The sequence below is a fragment of the Neoarius graeffei genome, chromosome 6, assembly GCF_027579695.1.
Source record: "Neoarius graeffei isolate fNeoGra1 chromosome 6, fNeoGra1.pri, whole genome shotgun sequence".
Lineage (NCBI taxonomy): Eukaryota > Metazoa > Chordata > Actinopteri > Siluriformes > Ariidae > Neoarius > Neoarius graeffei.
The window spans coordinates 83,293,956-83,315,017 of NC_083574.1; the positions used below are offsets into that span (position 1 = coordinate 83,293,956).

The following is a 21,062-nucleotide window of genomic DNA, read 5'->3' on the forward strand; positions in this document are numbered from 1 at the left end:
ACTCACCTTGATGAATTCCAGAGTAGGAAAGCAGTGAGGTATGAAACAGAACTTGAATTAATAATAGGGGTTCATTGTGGACCTGTGCACCGAGTTGTTTGAAACTTCACAGAGATCAATGTGATGGAAAGGTTCTGGGATGTATTGTTTTTGAGAGATGGTAAACAAAGAAACTGTTGGCTTGGCATTGGAGAAGAAAGCATGCACTATGTATTGTAGTGCATGAGTTCAAGCCTAAGGAAGATGGAAAAGATGTCTGTGTTATAGAGAAAATCCATCTTGCAAGACCCTGTGATGTTATTCCATCTTTCAACCAAATGGAGAAACAAAATTCCCGGAATCTCTTGTGCCTGCAATAATTATGATGTGGTTGTTGTTGTGTGTTTGCACTGCTTTGCCATGTTTTTTTTTCTGTTATGCATCTCCATACTAATGTCTCAGAGGTGCTTGAGATTCGTTACCAGTTCATCCGCCTGCCGAGGGTTTTATGTGCACACACACAAGATGCACAGAGACTTAACCATGGAAGTCTCTGGAGCCAGAAGTAACTCATCCTGAATATGTTGGAACATGGACAGGGTGATATAAAGTCATAGAGAGAATGTGGTTGGGGGTAGGAGAGAGATATTTAGGAACAATATCACCATCATGTGCATGTTCTACTCAGGAAAATATTGAAATGTCAGTCACACAGCTCTAAAAATGGGAAAACATATCAGCTCAATCAACAAACCCACCTTTGTCGGTATGGCACCCTGATGGATATTGTGTGAGTGCCAATCAAAAAGATGCCTCTCTATAGACAAATCTCTCATCTCTAGACTCAATGTTATTGAAATGTCTGTGCACCTGAGCAAATCCCCAAGTGAAGTGAATATCTTGTCAACTGTAATCTAAAACAGGAAGCTCAAACACACCCAGACACTCCACATTTAAAATGCATGATAATCAAGATGATCTGGGTTTGTTCCAGTTGGAGACCAGAAATGCTCAAAGGTTAAATATCACTAAAATGATACTCGAATTGTGTTTCAGTGTTAATAAATATCCATCATTGGAATTACACTAAGGGTGGTATGGAATAGAGGGTAGAATTCCTGGCTCATAGTTCCAAGAGCCTTTTTTCAAAACCTGACATGGGGGCTTGTATGGGTTCTCAAGTTTCTTCTTGTCACTCAAAAAATATGCCAGTATGTGAACTGACTGTCACACATGGTTAGCATGTCCGCCTCTCGATTGGGAGATTGCAAGTTCGACTCACAGTCAGGTCATATCAAAGATCATCATAAAAATGGTACCTACGGCCATCTGGCAAGGGATGCTGCAATACAGATGTGAGTGGGGAGTCAAACTCTTGCAGTTACCAGAGGGCTAGTTCCCCACTGTAACCCTAGCTATAGAATAGGTGAGAAGCTGAGGGCTATAGAAGTGGAGATCAGGACTGCCCAGTGCACCTTAAGGGCCTGGTTAGTACTGGGACAGGACACTGCCTAGGAAGACCAGGTCCTGGCACAAGAAGGACTTTGACTTGAACTGACTATGGGAAATTGCCTGTGGGTGCAAATGTCTATATGCATGGTGCCCTGCAATGGACTTGCATCTCATCCAGGATGTATTCCCACCTTGCTCCCAGTGGTTCCGGGAAAGGCTCGGAATCTGGCGCAGTCCTGACCAGGATAAAGCAGTTCCTAAAAGTGAATGAAAATGTCCCATATTCCCAGCCAGTTTCTTTCATGCATTCTTTCTCAACCAAGGTTCGGTGCCTGGAAACTCTTTAATACATATCTCCAGTTGAAACATTGTGAAAATGATGACTCAGAGGCAGTCTCAAGGCATGACTATGAGTGATTATTAACAGGTTTACAGGTATCTAAAACTTGTTGACAAAAGACCATCCATTAAGAAAAATAATCGTTGTCACAAATTAGTCAGGAAATTGTGTAGCATCGGAATCTAATCTACGGAAAATGAAGGACACAAATCCAATGATCATACCTACTTTTTTAGAAAACCAGGTTCTGTAAAGGTTCTTTGAATAGTTAATATTTCTTGTCTTCGTAAATGGATTGTGTGAAAGGAAACATCTCTTTTCTATGCCTCTACAACCTTTATACTGGGGCTCCCCAAGGGACAAATTGAGGAAAATCAATGGCATTTAAGCTGCTCATTTTAAATAGCTGGGTATGCCACTCTCATTGATTGGGAACATTTTTTTTTTTTGCCAGAGTCTGGAGAAGTATATTTTGTTTACTTGCTGATCCAAAAAATCCTCTAATAATACTTTTATGGGATTTCAGTCATGGTGCACCAGTGTTTCATCAGTTTGAACAAGTCATGCACGGATGTGGTGCTATTCACCCTACAGTTGTCATCCTGGAACATGAGAGTGACAGTGTTTGGACATGAATCTCCAGAGGCAGCTGATTAAGTTTCATTGACCCAGGTGCACAACCCCAACAGGCGGCATGGTGGTGTTTTGGTTAGCATGGTCACCTCACAGCAAGAAGGTTCTGGGTTCAAGCCCAGTGGCTAACAGGGACCTTCCCTCGGGGTGCTCCGGTTTCCCCACAGTCCAAAGACATGCGGTTAGGTTAACACAGGGTGGGGTTGGGCTGAAGCGCCCTTGAGCAAGGCACCTAACCCCCAACTGCTCCCTGGACACTATAGCATAGCTGCTCTGGGTATGTGTGTGTTCACTGCTTCAGATGGGTTAAATGCAGAGAGGGATTTCACTGTGCTTAAGTGTACATGTGATAAAGTTTTTCTTCTTCTTCGATTAACACTGTTCTTTTCTCTGAGCTTATACCAGTTGAACTCCTGACTCTCACGATCAGTCTAAAAAAAACTCAGTGTGTTTTACTGAACATAGAACAAGCTTGGCAGAGCGGTGACTAGTTTCCAGAGCATGCAAGCATTCCCAAACCTATTAAAGGCTGTTTGATACACTTTCTGCAGATACCCTACTGTTTGTCATCATCAGATGCTCCTTTTGTGAGCTGTGCTCTTTTGGAAATGGGTTTTGAAGATTGGGCTAAAGATTGAATGGTGTGCTATGCGCATCGGCAAACATGCTGCACATCTGGCAGTGCAGCTGTATACTCTGCACCATGAATATGGTTTCATTTTTTAGTTAATAACACAAGACATGGAAGCAACTTGAAAGAATCTCTGATGCTCGATAAGCATCTGAAGCACCCGTTGCAAAGCAAGGCTATTTAGAGTCACATGAAATGATCACAATGCCTATCTTTTGATTTGATTACAAAGAATGGTGGGCGGCACGGTGGTGTAGTGGTTAGCGCTGTCGCCTCACAGCAAGAAGGTCCGGGTTCGAGCCCCGTGGCCAGCGAGGGCCTTTCTGTGCGGAGTTTGCATGTTCTCCCCGTGTCTGCGTGGGTTTCCTCTGGGTGCTCCGGTTTCCCCCACAGTCCAAAGACATGCAGGTTAGGTTAACTGGTGACTCTAAATTGACCGTAGGTGTGAATGTGAGTGTGAATGGTTGTCTGTGTCTATGTGTCAGCCCTGTGATGACCTGGCGACTTGTCCAGGGTGTACCCCGCCTTTCGCCCGTAGTCAGCTGGGATAGGCTGCAGCTTGCCTGCGACCCTGTAGAAGGATAAAGCGGCTAGAGATAATGAGATGAGATGAGACAAAGAAGGGTATAGAGTGTTGTTTGCTGGAGGGGTGTGTGGGGGATTAGGATTCTCTCAGGTAGGTACATAGCAGGTGAGTGTTGGTCTAATCACTCATAAAGAGAAAGTTTCAGGCTGCAGCTCAGCCTCTTTTCCAGGAGCAATTACAGTATGTCTGGAACTGAGGCTATGTAAGCTCCCATCTGCCCTGGTTTGAATATTTTTGGAAACACAGGTGTTCCTAGGCACATTGAGCTGACAGAGTTCTGAGCTACACTCACACAAGCTATAATGCTATTCCAAGCAATTATAATTAATCTCCATTGTGTTTTAAATTATTCTTATTCGACTCAGAGCTGTAGACTTAATGAACATAAGCAATGCTAATTCGTGATTTCTGCATCTTCAGTTTGAAGAACTCAGGAACCTATCTATTTTTAAAAATGTATTTATTTATTTATTTATTTATTCATTTATTTATTTCCAAAGTGTAATTCAGTGCCCTTTTCTCTGTTACGAGGTCACTGTGAAAGAATGTACCAATTTTCTGAGATTTATTTATGTTCCATGCAGAGATGTTCAATCTTTTATTACCTTTGCCTTGTACAAATGAATCACACCTCAGACGCCAGAAGCCCTAGTGACATTCTAAGAATCGTTACAGAAGCGGAAAGGAAGGCGATGCATGGTGCCACAGGATGCTACCTTCCAACACAAATGAAACGCTTCTCATGCAGAGACACATCGATTCATTAATGGCTGCCTCCTTTGTGCTGGGGATGGTTGGTACCATTTACTAATGTTCGGAGGGGTCTACGTATTTGTCACTCTGAGATTTGTTTTCCACAGCAGTGTAATGGGAGTGTATGCTGCCAGTGTTTTACCAATGCACTGAAAGCATGCTGAGGCCAACAGGGATCAGTCACTTCAATGATTTCCATACCAAATATTGTCTCAGAGACTCTGAAACCACTCGCGTGTAAGCACACATACTTGTCGTTGTGTTTCAGGAACCAGGCTGCATTAGACAGCCAGACATCCTGCTTTGTTTTTTCTCCACGAGGGAGGTATTTAGATCAGCATAGCACTTCTCCTGCCATGAGCATAGCGACATGCAAAATTGCATTGTGATTTTCATGGCAGGGTGGATAGCTTATAATAAGTGTTCATTCAAATCCATTCAACTGAGAGGTCGAGTAAAGTTGTTGGACTTGCTTTATTTATTTATTTATTTATTTATTTTAATTTTTACTCTTTCAGCTCAGAAGCTGTGATCTTATCTTCAGCTGCACATTGGATCTACTTGCTGCTATAACCTAATATGATATATTATTATGCATACAGGACACTTTTTTGATGGAATAAAAACGTGTTCTATTCTCTTCTAGCGGGTTTCATTCATTCAGTTTGATAGCATCCAATATTGTTAGCGTATCACTTATCCTACATGGATTTCGTCACTCTGCCCAATGGAGAATGAGTGTTGAATATGGTTTACGATATTGCATGGTTATCAAGACACCATGATGTCACACGTCAGAGACGGAAAACTTCCGTGCTAGCGAGTTCCGTGCTAGCGACTGTGACAAATTTTAAACAAACATGGCTGCCAGGTTTGCTTCGTTAAATACGGAAGATTTTGAGAGACTTTTGAAAAAGAAAGACGTGTTGAACACCCAAAAGAAATAATAATAATATTGGCTGGCTTTTTTTCATGGTCTTTGATTCATTCAATATCATGCTAGCTGAATGGAATACATCTGAAATACCACTCAACGCCAAACAATATTATTTAAATATAATACTCAGATTATGAACAAACCCATTGTATTGATACTATCACTTTCTACAGATGGGCCAAAGGAGGTCATGTGATCAAAGAAGTGTCTGGAGACACCTATGAAGTTGTAGTGGACCACTCCTTCTACACAGACGCCGTTTCATGTGAGGTCACCAACCCTCTTGGGAGTACAAATATCAGCCGCAATGTGGACGTCTACTGTGAGTTTCCTTTTCCTGCCTGTTCATGCTTTCTGAAAAATTCATTTTCAATTACCGACTTTCCATTTCTGCATTGCAATTAAACTGAACCATGTCTCATCTGTTTTTTTTTAAAAATCATTACACGTCTTTATAACACCGGCTTCCTGGAAATAATCAACATAGCCCACATTTGCCACAGCCAAAGAGAATGAAATTGCACGTTCTAGATCCATGTGATATCAATCCCGCTGAGTGAATGTTTGTTTTCTGCAGTTGGTCCTCGTATGGCTGCAGAGCCCCAGTCCCTGCAGGTGGACCTGGGATCAGATGCTGTGTTTAATTGTGCATGGACGGGAAACCCATCGCTCACGATCGTGTGGATGAAGAGGGGATCAGGAGTGGTAAGTTCTTTATACTGATGATGAAATCAGAAGCCAGTTTTGATCTGAAATTCTCTCAATCTATAAAGAAACCTTGGTACACTTTCACGATATCATGTTATAATGCATTTATAAGTCAAAATGATTATTTATGAAAATGCATTACATGTGATAGCTATCATTATTAAGACTTATGAATTGTAAACATGACATTCATTCATGATATTTATTCATAACACTTTATATATATAATGTTATTTACCAGCTGGGAGGTCCGTATCCTGAAATACTGTGACCGAGGTGTTGAAAGTACTGAGCGAGGCCCTCTGGGCCGAGGTCAGTATTCAAGGCCGAGGTCACGGTATTTCACCATATGGACTGACCTTAAGCTGGTAAATAATATATTTATTTTTTTCTTTACCAAATTCTAACAGAAAACGAGAGCGCCCGAAAGGGAAAACCGAGCCGAGCCGCCATTTTGAATCCTCATTCACAGCTGTAATGCAAATTGCTTCCTCCTCAGTATACAAGTGCACTTCCATGGCAGAAAAAAAAAATACATTTTGCCACCTATGTAGTCCCCTATTTATACGGGGACGTCTGCACTCTACCGAGTGCCCTTCTAGTTTCTACTGCAGTTACGTATAAAACAATGCGATGAACGTTTTTTGTTTTTGCTTTTTATGGTGACACATTGCCCTCTCACAAGCAATAGCATCTATATTTTGATCTGGAATGGATTTTTTTTTTAATATACATTTTTCATATATTTAAAATCTTTAATATGCAAGCAACTAGCTTCATTTATTCTCAAAGAAGAAATTAATGACAAAAATGTTGCAGTATATTTTATCTATCTTTAATTACTCTATATCTTCAGTTACTCAGTCTTATGAACAAGATTCCATTTGCTGTAGAATTATTCCTTATATTTCTCCTGAGAAACATTTTACGAACACTATATTTCAATATCCATAATATACTCAAATAAATTACCTTTACTATTTTAACCGTAAATATGACATGAAACAGGTCCATGACGTACCGGCTGAACAATTTAGATCCAATCTTAGAATACGTAGGTGTGCGTTCATGTTTCCATTCTGGCATGTGTTCTCAGATCAGCAAACCGTCAGAGCTTTTTCAGCATGCCCACCTCATTTCTATTATTCCAGAAGTGAATGCACAGATCGCTGTGTCCCTGTTCTGTCATCTCGAGGGGATCTGGTTTAAGTTTTGGTGCCTGTCACCTCACTATCGAACACAATCCGACACTTCACTGCTTCTTCCCTAAATTTGATTTTAATAATTCAAAAGGAGAGGCATTTGAAGCTAAGATGCCCAGCAGTGCTATTTGATTTACAATGATCATGACCCTTGTCTTTTGCTGAAAAGTGATTACCTTTGACTTTGATAACCTTTGGCTTTTTAACCTCAGGTGCTGAGCAATGAGAACATCCTGACGTTAAAATCAGTGAGGCAGGAGGATGCTGGAAAATACGTGTGCCGCGCTGTGGTGCCTCGAGTCGGAGCTGGAGAGAAGGAGGTTATGCTTACAGTGAATGGTATCTATCTATCTATCTATCTATCTATCTATCTATCTATCTATCTATCTATCTATCTATCTATCTATCTTTCTTTCTTTAAATCCATGACACACATGAGGGCAAGGATTAAAGCAACTTGTTATTGTTGTAATAAGCAGTACTTTCACACTTGAGTTCCTAATTACAGAAACGCACCTCCACTGACCTTGATTATTGCCCTGTTCTCAAGCTGGAAATCAGTTAATGATCAGGTATTAATGCTGGATTAGTCACACTGGCAAGAGAGAGAAAACAGTTCTTTGGGAACTAAACCACACCTATGCAGTCTGATACTTTGCTTAGATGAATCAGGATTCAGTGTTATAAAGAAATCTTGGACCAGTAAACCACTGGCAGTTTCCTGAACCTCAATTTTGATCAAATACTCTGATTTAACTCAATATAATAGAACTGATTTAATTTAAGAAAAAAAAATACAGTAACACTTGACACATCTTATTGGAATACATCACACAGTATAATAGAACAGAGAATATAAAAATATTGTCGAGGGATTTGAGAAACCCTTGCTTTGTGTTGCCTTGCATAGAATTTGCATCATTTTATAATTAACAGTTATTCCAAGAAATCGAGTCGTGCAGTAAAGCCGGAAACTCTGCACATCCTTTTCACCTTCTCCACATTTTATTACGTTACAGACTTATTCTACAATAGATTAAGTTCATTTTTTGCCTCAAACATCTACACACAATCACCAATAATTACGAAGTGAAAACAGGTTTTTAGAAAACATGCAATTTTATTTTACTGACAAAAATAGGTTATTTAGGGGTTACATATCTGCACACACCCTTAGCCTAATACTTGGTTGATGCACCTTTGGCAGCAATTACAGCTTTAAGGTGTCTTGGGAAAGAAGCTATGAGCCTGGCACACTTGTTTCTGGATATTTTTGCCCATTCCTCTTGGCATATCCTTGCAAGCTCTGTCAGCTTGGATGGGGAGCATCGGTACACAGCCATTTTCAGCTCCTTCCACAGATGTTCAATTGGATTCAGGTCTAGGCTCTGGCTGGGCCACTCAAGGACATTCACAAACTTTCTCCGAAGCCACTCCTTTGTTCTAGTGCCTCCTAGGTGCCTTTTGGCAAACTCCAAGTGGGCTGCCATGTGCCTTTTACTAAGGGGTGGCTTCCGTCTGGCCACTCTACCATAAAGGCCTGATTTGAGAAGTGCTGCCTGGATGGTTGATCTTCTGAAAGGTTCTCCCATCTCCACAAGGATACGCTGGAGCTCTGTCAGAGTGACCCTCGGGTTCCTGCTCACCTCCCTGGCCAAGGCCCGTCTTCCCCGATTGCTCAGTTTGACTGGGTGGCCAGGTCTAGGAAGATTCTTGGTGGTTCCAAACTTCTTCCATTTATGAATTATGGTGGCCACTGTGTTCTTTGGGACCTGTAAAGCTGCAGCAATTTTTCTGTACCCTTCTCCAGATCTATGCCTTGACACAATCCTGTTTCTGAGGTCTGCAGATAATTCGTTTGACCCAATGGCTTGGAGTTTGCTCTGACATGCACTTTCAACTGTGGGACCTTATATAGGCAGGTGTTGGTAATCCCCTATCATGTCCAATCAATTGAATTTACCACAGGTGGACTCCAATTAAGTTGTAGCAACATCTCAAGCAGTATCAGTGGAAACAAAATGCACCTCAGCTCACTTTTGGGTGTCATATCAAAGGGTGTGCACACTTGTGTACATATGATATTTTACATTTTGATTTTTAATAAATTAGCACCAATGTCTAAAAACCTGCTTTCACTTTGTCATTATGGGCTATTTTGTGTAGAATTTTGTGACAAAAAATGAACTCAGTCTATTGTAGAATACTGTAAGTCTGTAACGTAATAAAATGTGGAGAAGGTGAAAGGGGTGTGCAGACTTTCAGGCTTAACTGTACATGAGATGATAACCGATGAGGCATGTAGCGCCAAGTTGGCTAGAAGCCATGTACGATGAGATTGAGTGGAATAACTGTTTTATTTTATCCACGTTCACTGGATTTTGAGAAACAGAGCATTTTTATTTTTATTTTTTGCAAATTCGAGCAATAAAAACTTTATACAAAACATCCGAGAAAATCATTTCAGCTTAGAATGTAAACAAACCGGCGAAATGACAGTGGCAATTTGTGAAAAATGCGATAATAATAATTCTTGAAAGATAAAAAAAGATATGTCCTTACCATCAAATACTTTCATTCCATATTTTGTTGCTTTTTTTGTATATTTTTTGAGTTTTGTTTTCAAGTAGAGTTTTTATTTCATCCTTGGCTTGTTGACCCACCTGATCCATCCTGATGCCCTACGTCTGGCTGGAGTCTCATCACATCGTTCCTGTGGAGGATGGCCCCATATAGTCACTCAAAACTCACACTTGGAAGATGTCTCTGGACACTTACAGTAATTCTTTTGTGGCTGAGGACTACAGTTGACTTGCTAACTTTAGGACTGCAGTTGTCATGAACAGTTTTGCACTCAAGTTTTCATCAGTGAACAGTTTATAACTTCAACAAAACAAACTTCATGTTAAAACTAAAATGATTTTCCTGGTTTCACAGTTATACTTTGTGACTCTATAGGACACTGTTATAAAGCGAGTTATTTATAATCACGTTGTCTGTTATCACCCAGATGAGGATGGGTTCCCTTTTGAGTCTGGTGCCTCTCAAGGTTTCTTTGTCATGTCGTCTGAGGGAGTTTTTCCTTGCCACCGTCACCACAGGCTTGCTCATTGGGGATAAATTAGGGATAAAATTAGCTCAAACTCAATTTTCTGTAAAGCTGCTTTGCGACAATGTTTGTTGTTAAAAGAGTTATACAAATGAACTTGACTTAACTTGATTTGACTTGGTTCAGCAACACGCTCCACCATTTTCTTCTTCTTTAGTTTTTTTTTTTTGGTGGTTGGCAAACCAACCTCGAGGTGCTAAAAAATGATATTATTTTAGCTATATATGTTTCTTTTAAATACTTGATAACAAAGTGATATATCTGACTTGTTGCGCTCCACCATTTTGTTTTTCTCTACTCATGGTGTTTGAGCTGATAGCCTTGTAGTAGAGTAGCCCGTCAAAGCACACGGTTGCTCACATCCAGTGAATGTGGATAGAATAATTGATATTAATTTTTGCAGCGTATGTTCATGGAAATAGTAACATGTGCAGTGTATTACTCCTCACACGCACAATTATCATTTCTTTTAATACTCTGAGTCGGGGGGCGGCACGGTGGTGTAGTGGTTAGCGCTGTCACCTCACAGCAAGAAGGTCCGGGTTCGAGCCCCGTGGCCGGTGAGGGCCTTTCTGTGTGGAGTTTGCATGTTCTCCCCGTGTCCGCGTGGGTTTCCTCCGGGTGCTCCGGTTTCCCCCACAGTCCAAAGACATGCAGGTTAGGTTAACTGGTGACTCTAAATTGACCGTAGGTGTGAATGTGAGTGTGAATGGTTGTCTGTGTCTATGTGTCAGCCCTGTGATGACCTGGCGACTTGTCCAGGGTGTACCCCGCCTTTCGCCCGTAGTCAGCTGGGATAGGCTCCAGCTTGCCTGCGATCCTGTAGAAGGATAAAGCGGCTAGAGATAATGAGATGAGATGAGACTTTGAGTCAGATTAGTCATGGACTTTGACGCTATTATACAAGTTGGCCTTGAGGAAGTGGCAGGTACACGAGGGAGGCGGATCTATGTGTAGAAGTGTTCAGTTTAATAAAGTGCATATAGAAATCCAGATACACACAAAGACAAACAGTCCAAATTGGCAGGCTAGATCAGAAACATGAAAACAGGCAAATGGTCGGTCGAGGTGCAAACAGTATGTCAGAGGCTAGGCGAGAACAAGAACTAGAAACAGGAACAAGAATCGAGAAACCAGGAAAACAAGAACAAGGGTAGAAAGGTTCGGTAATGCGTAATTAAAGTGCTGATGACACGTTTTTGACATCTTTGGCGATGTTTTATAACATAAAAAGTAATTTCCGATGATCCATATATTAATTCACGAAGGCGCCTGTTTTACAAGTTATGATAAAAAACGCGGCTATTTGGGCAAATTTGACAGGGCTGCAGCACCCAGGAGATAAAGGAGGAGGAGGAGCTATATGACGTCAGCGAAAGAACCTTCCTCCTAACTTACCAGTTTATTGTTGATGCGACAGGTGTTCAGTTTGTCATTATTAGTATTATTATTATACATTATTTTATATATGTTATTATGCCTTCGCGTTGTGTTGCCAGGCTTTTGCTCCAAAACCCACAAGGATGGGGTAAGTTTATTCAAGTTTCCCAGAGATCCCGAGCTGCATGCGAAGTGGGTGAAGCAAGTCAGGCGCACTCGTGACAAGTGGGAGCCCTCACCAACATCAGTCATGTATTTGCTTGTGAAAGCTTCCGGCTTTCATGTAACTGCCGCCTAGCAACGAGAGGCAAAGGGTAAAGAGGGTAGGCTATCGTAGATTCTATTCGGAAGAGATCAACACAATTCTAGACTCCCAGAAGAGGAAGAGCTAGCACTAGAGAGTTCACCGACGTTTTCATGCGCCATTTCCATTGAGTAGAACCATAGGATGTCTATGAGTAGAACAGCCAGTGAACCGTAGCGTGTTCTCCCGCTGACGTCATAACATGGCCGCGAGCCACGGACCCAGTTTTCTTGCGCTGTGCAATTAAAAGTTGGATATTTGCGTAACAACAGCTTCTTTTCACGTAATTATAACAGAAATCTAACATGTTTGCCATGTTGTATAGTTTATTTAAGAAATTGCATAGAGTCATGTTCGTGTCATCAGCCCTTTAACGTAGCGTAATACTTCACGATGCAACTGCATCGGCGCAGTCCTTAAATAGCCAAACACATAGTTCGCTAATGGGCGGCATGGTGGTGTAGTGGTTAGCGCTGTCGCCTCACAGCAAGAAGGTCCGGGTTCGAGCCCCGTGGCCGGCGAGGGCCTTTCTGTGAGGAGTTTGCATGTTCTCCCCGTGTCCGCGTGGGTTTCCTCCGGGTGCTCCGGTTTCCCCCACAGTCCAAAGACATGCAGGTTAGGTTAACTAGGTGTGAGTGTGAATGGTTGTCTGTGTCTATGTGTCGGCCCTGTGATGACCTGGCGACTTGTCCAGGGTGTACCCTGCCTTTTGCCCGTAGTCAGCTGGGATAGGCTCCAGCTTGTCTGCGACCCTGTAGAACAGTATAAAGCAGCTAGAGATAATGAGATGAGATAGTTCTCTAATCGAGTTCAGGTGCACCTTGTTCACGGCGTGCATGCTAGAGTCCACTCGGTGTGCGCGCAGCCCAAGGCGCGCCTTCAGGTACATGTGCCACAGCGTGCAGGACTGACAGGAGGCACTTTTATGTGTTATGTTTTGTGTTCGTATTTCAGATTTCTTTTTTTACTTATAAAAAAGTCAACTTGACAGTAACAGTAATCTCATTCATCTCATCTCATTATCTCTAGCTGCTTTATCCTGTTCTACAGGGTCGCAGGCAAGCTGGAGCCTATCCCAGCTGACTACGGGCGAAAGGCAGGGTACACCCTGGACAAGTCGCCAGGTCATCACAGGGCTGACACATAGACACAGACAACCATTCACACTCACATTCACACCTACGGTCAATTTAGAGTCACCAGTTAACCTAACCTGCATGTCTTTGGACTGTGGGGGAAACCGGAGCACCCGGAGGAAACCCACATGGACACGGGGAGAACATGCAAACTCCACACAGAAAGGCCCTTGCCGGCCACGGGGCTTGAACCCGGACCTTCTTGCTGTGAGGCGACAGCGCTAACCACTACACCACCGTGCCGCCCAGTAACAGTAATAATAATAATAATGTGAAATAAATGTATAAATAAATCCCCCTTCCTCCAAAAAAAAAGATGAAACAATAAAAAGGTGAAGCAGATTAAATTCTGTGGGGTTGGCAGGAGGCGATGGTGCTTGGGCCGAGGCAGACTAATGAAGGTTGCAGGATAGTGGGAGGCCCAGCTTCTCGCCGATAAATGACTTCATTACGCCTGCTTGATATTCAAGTGGCAAACATTAACCACAGAGACATTTTCACTCGAAGAGCGCTTTGTAGGCCCCAAACACTCTGCAGCCTCCATCGCCCAGCATTGTGTCTCGGGCTGATTATAACACAGGATTTCAGCCTATCTGTTTGTTTGCACTATAAAGGGAATGAATCCACTGCTAATGTAGTTTGGTCGAAGTAAATTATTGATGATGTCGCCAGTAACAGTATTAGAATGAGTAAATAAGTGCGTGGTACAGAACTGCTTCGAACCGAGAAGCGAGATAGAGATTAAAATGGTACCTTTTCACATTCGAGCAGCATGAAGCCATGAGGAAAGACAGATTATTGCAATCAAGTTAGTTATTTTGAGCTGATTTTTTTTCTCTTATAGTGTATTACTTTCAACACACTACATCCATTAGAATATAAATATGATTATAGATTATATATTATTGCTTTCCAATGTGACAAATAAAGAGCAAAATAGGATCTCTACAAGGCTCAGATTAAAAAAAAAACACACACACCTTTATTTCTCTCTTTAACTATTTTCATTACGTGACTGTTTCATTTTAACCTGTCTTTGACATGGCGCAAAAACAGCATCCGTTTGTATCTCGTCAATAATTCATACCCACTCTTTCACAGCAGGCCGTTCAGGGAAATGTGTTGGACATCGCTCATTTTGAATGCAGTGCATATGTGCAGCTTTGGAAGCAGAATACGTTCAGATTTTGACATGAGAGATGTGCAAAGCTCACAAGTGTATTCTTACCTCCTATAAGTCCTGCCACGTTTGCGAGATGAATATTTACTCCGAAATATCTCAAGCAAATGTTTTCTAATAGCAGCACATCCTGAAGTGGATTATTCCTCTTCTATCACAACAGTGAAAAGCAGAACGCAATAAGGACTTGTGCTGGAGTGTACTACGGACTGAGGTCGGGTGGCGACTGATCGCAGGTGGACGCAGGCGTTTTGCGTCAAATCCTTTGTTGTGGTCAGACGTATTGCAAGACACAGAGTTTTTAAGCTGAATCAACCAGTCGTAAGCAGACGCAGCTAGATGCAGGTTGACGCAGTGCACAGAAAACCTTTAAAAAATATAAGACTGCTCGCAGGTTCTTGTAAACTATTTGCAGGTGCAGTCCGCGTCTACCTGCGATGCATCACAGCCACCTCTCAAGACTTGTCTTCCCCTGCGTCAGCCTGCGTCTAGCTGCCACTACCTGCTTCAACCTGTGATTGGTCGCTCAAGCGTTGCACGACTGCCTCCTCTACATGCGTCAACCTGCTATTTGCACCAATTGGAAGCAAATTGCAGCTGAAATGCGAACAGATCATGATCCACTTGCATCAACCTGCCTTTACTTAAGACCCTCTGCAACACTCTGCCATTATCTGCGTCGTCGTGCGTCGACGCAAGACCAGTCTTGTGTCTACCTGCGATTTTGTTATCGCAGGTGGACGCAAGTAGTTGAAAACTAGTTGCGGCCTGCCGTCTGATCTGGGCATAAGGACTGGAGAAAGTATCTTTCACAGGTTGGATAAAACATGTACAAATGTTTTATTTACAGACAAAATCAATTCAAAATAGACTGAAGCTCGTGTGGTTGATTATACTGTTCTCTAGTCATCTGCATTCTTTCCTTTCAAGAAAAATCTTTCAGGAAAGTGCAGGAATTTTTCCTGCCTTTGATTTTACCCTGGAATAAACAATAGCTTGCCTTTTGCAACACCATGGCAGCTGCACACAGAGGCATAAAAATTGATAGTCTCACCCCAGGATGGAATTTCAGCAAAGATTGAACACTCCTTCCAGACGGACTACAGGTCAACATTGGGATCTGACCCCATGCTTGTTCTGCTACATGCACTTCTCACAAGCTGATCAAGTTCTGATGAATAAGACCGACATCCCATGTCACGCTGTGGTATTTACACTTCCGTTCCACGTTATCTGTAAGGGTAATGCTCATAAGGCCAGGACAATTGTATAAGCAGAAATCAGCTACCATATACCATATACCAATGCTTTTACATTTGGGTGCATCAGTTGCCCCCTAAAAATGAAAAGTTCCTCCGATCATGATGCATTTTTGTTTTTATGTTCCTTTTGGTAAGAAAACACACTGGGTGAAATATTTTGACAAAATTCAAAAGTTTAATGGTGGCACCAGGAGCTCAAAGTTATGGAAAAAGCTGCTATTTTATGACTTTTATGACAAAATTTTGATCACTTTTCATGAAACATTATGGCACCTTATAGAGTATACCAAATATCTTAGATACACATTTTTAGTACATATTCTAAATATATTATCAAGCACAGTTTGAGTTTTAGCTGTTCATTGAATCATTGTTCAACTACTTTTAAACAATACAAATGCATTATGAATCACATTAATGCTTCTCAATCCCTTGCAAAGGTTCTTAACATGATCTCTGGGTCACAAGAAATCAATAAATGGAGTCCAACATTGTGATTCAAACCTTACGTGAAAACATAACATAAGCGTTTTTTGGCAAAAAATGAACCTCATGGTGCCACCAATAGACTTTTCATTCATCTCATCTCATTATCTGTAGCCGCTTTATCCTGTTCTACAGGGTTGCAGGCAAGCTGGAGCCTATCCCAGCTGACTACGGGCGAAAGGTGGGGTACACCCTGGACAAGTCGCCAGGTCATCACAGGGCCGACACATAGACACAGACAACCATTCACATTCACACCTACGGTCAATTTAGAGTCACCAGTTAACCTAACCTGCATGTCTTTGGACTGTGGGGGAAACCAGAGCACCCGGAGGAAACCCACGCGGACACGGGGAGAACATGCAAACTCCGCACAGAAAGGCCCTCGCCGGCCCCGAGGCTCGAACCCAGGACCTTCTTGCTGTGAGGCGACAGCGCTAACCACTACACCACCATGCCACCCCAATAGACTTTTGAATATGATCAAAAAAATCCCTTATTGGTGAAAAGGAACACCCAAACAAAAATGCATCAGATTTTATGAAAGTGAGGGCAACTGATGCACCCTATTTTACATTGTATAAATTTATGAAATGACAGAAATTTCTCCAAGTGAGTTTGTGTTATGAAACTCTTCAGGCTGCCTTACATAACATACATCAAGAGTCACATAAAGGCTGTAATATGACCTCAGATACCTCAAACAAGCTGACACATTTCACATCAAAAATTTTGCGACATTCTCAGGTATAAAAAAATTATCACAATAAGGTGTGCAGTTCTAGAAAAAGAATGAACTATTATGTTATTTTTTTCTAGAACAGTTCATATGTCCTGAAGTGGTTTATTCCTCTTGTATCACACCCATGCTTATGACACAACGTCATGCTTTTTTATGCTGTGGAGCATCTATGAGACAAGTTCATTCTTCCTGTTTGTGAAGATACTCAGTCGTCCAGGTACATAGTAATCTGTGGTTGGTAGAAGAGAGCAACTGGACTTGCTTGAAAAGTCTTGAAGACGTTTCGCCTCTCGTCCGAAAGGCATCATCAGTTCTGTCTGTCTCTGTTCAGTGATGGTCGTTCCAGGCTGACAAAATTGAACGATCCTCTCTGGCTAAGATGTCTGCCAGTTTTCTGGAAGTCCTCTCATACTCCCGCACTAGTCGAAGGGAACTCATCCCAAAGTGTGTAGAAACATATCTGTGAAGATACTCAGTCGTCCAGGTACATAGTAATCTGTGGTTGGTAGAAGAGAGCAACTGGACTTGCTTGAAAAGTCTTGAAGACGTTTCGCCTCTCGTCCGAAAGGCATCATCAGTTCTGTCTGTCTCTGTTCAGTGATGGTCGTTCCAGGCTGACAAAATTGAACGATCCTCTCTGGCTAAGATGTCTGCCAGTTTTCTGGAAGTCCTCTCATACTCCCGCACTAGTCGAAGGGAACTCATCCCAAAGTGTGTAGAAACATATCTGTGAAGATACTGACATCTTAGCCAGAGAGGATCGTTCAATTTTGTCAGCCTGGAACAACCATCACTGAACAGAGACAGACAGAACTGATGATGCCTTTCGGACGAGAGGCGAAACGTCTTCAAGACTTTTCAAGCAAGTCCAGTTGCTCTCTTCTACCAACCACATTCTTCCTGTTATTGTAACGCTTATGTTACAGCAGCAAGGTCAGAGGGGAACCATCAGGGCCTTCTAGAGAAGGCCCAAACATGTCAGCATGTGAAATGTTATATTTAATTTCTTTCATTATTTCATAATTTCATTTTAATTATTCTCTTTTAATTCTAATTTGGCCTCATTTTCTAAGAAATTTGTTTCAGAAATGAAAGGGGTACTGTCCTGAAAACATTAAAATCGAGTTATCCAATGAGATTTCTTTGTTTGTTTGTTTGGTGTCTCTAGGCTGAGAAGAGTTTAGAGCCGGCTCACTCATTGGTTCGGACTTCAAATCAAGTCAAGTTTATTTGTATAGCGCTTTTAACAATAAACATTGTCGCAAAGCAGCTTTACAGAATTTGAACGACTTAAAATATGAGCTAATTTTATCCCTAATCTATCCCCAATGAGCAAGCCTGTGGCGATGGTGGCAAGTAAAAACTCCCTCAGACGACATGAGGAAGAAACCTCGAGAGGAACCAGACTCAAAAGGGAACCCATCCTCATTTGAGCAACAACAGACAACATGACTATAACATTAACAGTCCTAACATAAAGTCAGCTTCGTTGATGCTATAAACCCCCCACCGATGGAAACCCGAGCGCAAAACCATTCACGACAACCGTAGTCCTAAAGTCAGCAAGTCAACTGCAGTCCCCAGCCACAAAAGCACCACTGCAAGAGTCCAGAGCGTCCTCCAGGCGCGACCCCCAACTGTCCACATGGGCCGCCCTCCACAGGAGCGATGCCATGAGACTTCATTGTCGGGACAGAAGGCCATGGCAGTGTATGCTTTTGTAGGAAGTGACTGATGAATTAACCAATCAGATTTTGATTTATAGTGGGAGGGACCAAAAATTTATCGCCCTCGGCCTCCTCGAAGGCCAGCACTAGCTTAATTGTGAGTTGTTCTTCAGTAGTGTTAACGAATGCTAATAAAGCAGTCAAGCCAGTGCTATCGAGAGCAAGTAGCACAGGCTAACGACTGAGAAACTAAGGCTACGTTTACATTACGTCGAATCAGCGGATCATCAGATTAACGTTCTTAAAACGATTCGCGTTGACACTAAAACCGTTAGCCGTGCACACAGCAACACCAATACGCGGATACGCTCGGCTCCGCAGGCATCCTGCGCTCCAAATCACTCCGCCCTGAACAGCGAGTGCCCTCTGGAGGGTGCGCACTCCGGCCCTGCGCAGCTCACACAGCGCGCGAGTGAAGTGAACAAGCCACGATTCGGGACTGAGCCGCTGTGTGTGAGATCCCAGCGCACATCACTTAGTACTTGCAAGTGGAAGGATGGCAAGCCTAAAGACAATCATAACTACACAATGGGCAGTATTTGCATCAGTATTTGCAGTATTTTCATACTTTTATACTCTTTAATGAAAGGTGATACAAGGCGGAAGTCTGCGCCGTTTTTCAGCAGTCGCGTCACATGACCAATGCCAGCGAATCAGGAAGGTGGATGTCACAGTGACGTTGTCCAATGAGACGCCAGCTAGAGCTCAGCACAGCGTATTCGCGTATTCTCAATGTTTACACAGCACCGGAGCTGACACGATCTAGATTGAATACGTGGACGCTGGCGGATTCCCGTTTCCCCGCTTTTTCAGGGGGGTTAATGTAAACGGACAGTGCGTCCGCGAAGAAAACGAGACAGATACGGTCTAGTGTAAACGTAGCCTAAGATTTCTCTCTCCAGACTCTTCTTCCACGCTGCACACTTGCAGCGATTTTTCATTCAGACTTAATTATTAATTACCCTGTTTCATTTACTTAGTTACTTTTAAAATCAGCATTGACAGCTACACATGGAGTGACCTGGCAGCCTGCCGCTAATCCCTTTACAAAATCCTTTGTTGCTTTTTTGGTGTCTGGCTAAGGTTTGGCTGAGCTGAAGTCCCAGCTCTAATAGTAACAGTTTGCCACTGAGCTACATATAAATAATCCTTCCTTCACCAGCTTATCTTTGTTTCTCTCTCATGAAGTTAACCCTTTGATGCAAAACATATGCACACCCCTTCTAATGCACAACATGGGTCAAAAATGACCCGCATTCATTTTCCAGGTTATTTCATGCTGACTGAGTTTTTCTTTGCTCTATCTTTTGAAATCAATTTATTTTATGATTGAATATTCCACGTATTCTTTAAATATCTTGTTTTTAATTACCACAAATCATTAATTTAATTTTTTCTTTCCTACTTTATGAACAAAAATACTTTTTATATTACTACACGTGGGTTATCCAAGTGTGATTTAAAATTAAATGTCTTAATACTATAATAATAATTTGTTTCAAGTTACTTTAGCAGTGAATGGGGCCAGTTATTTATTTATTAACTATGTAGTTAGCTAAGCCAACTACAATAAAATTAGCTAACTAAAGTAGAATATGTCAACAGCTCGGTAGCTAATAGTAATTACTTGTAACTTTCTGACAAGTAATCTACTCACTCTCAAGGTAACCTAAACATAATCAATTTTTTTCAAAGGTAATGTTAGAACAATTGAAAAACATTACTTGCATGTATTAGATGGGCAAAGGGCGCCGTGCTGAGCTGTGAAATGTCTGACACAAGCACAATTCACAGTTCCCACCAAACGCTGGAGTAAATGCATGCGGGTCGGTTCTGACCCATGTGTGTAAACTTGATGTAGAATTACAAAAGCTGTGCTTGTTCATAACTTAAGAAAGGAAAAATAAAAATGATGATTTGTGCTAAGCAAAAACAAGATATTTACTGCATATTTGGAAAAGTAAATGACAAAATGAATTTATTTCAAAAGTATATCATAGAAACACTCAGTCATACATGAAATAACCTGGAAAATGACTGCAGGTGGGCGGCACGGTGGTGTAGTGGTTAGCGCTGTCGCCTCACAGCAAGAAGGTCCGGGTTCGAGCCCCGTGGCCGGCGAGGGCCTTTCTGTGCAGAGTTTGCATGTTCTCCCCGTGTCCGTGTGGGTTTCCTCCAGGTGCTCCGGTTTCCCCCACAGTCCAAAGACATGCAGGTTAGGTTAACTGGTGACTCTAAATTGACCGTAGGTGTGAATGTGAGTGTGAATGGTTGTCTGTGTCTATGTGTCAGCCCTGTGATGACCTGGCGACTTGTCCAGGGTGTACCCCGCCTTTCGCCCGTAGTCAGCTGGGATAGGCTCCAGCTTGCCTGCGACCCTGTAGAAGGATAAAGCGGCTAGAGATAATGAGATGAGATGAATGCAGGTTGTTTTTGACCCATGTTGTGCATTAGAAGGGTAGTGATACAAAAAGGGTTTTTATTCAAAAAGTAAGAACGGAAAAAATAAAATAAG

The 21,062-nt window shown here is 42.1% G+C and overlaps 1 protein-coding gene across 1 annotated transcript in view; it reads left to right on the forward strand.

The window, feature by feature from the left end:
• kirrel3b (kirre like nephrin family adhesion molecule 3b) overlaps window positions 1–21,062 on the forward strand; it is a 541,192-nt gene that overhangs the window by 470,742 nt on the left and 49,388 nt on the right. Inside the window, exons 7-9 of the mRNA XM_060924114.1 lie at window positions 5,485–5,633; window positions 5,889–6,016; window positions 7,434–7,560. Coding sequence (XP_060780097.1) covers window positions 5,485–5,633; window positions 5,889–6,016; window positions 7,434–7,560 — 404 coding nt within the window. The remainder of the gene's footprint in view (window positions 1–5,484; window positions 5,634–5,888; window positions 6,017–7,433; window positions 7,561–21,062) is intronic.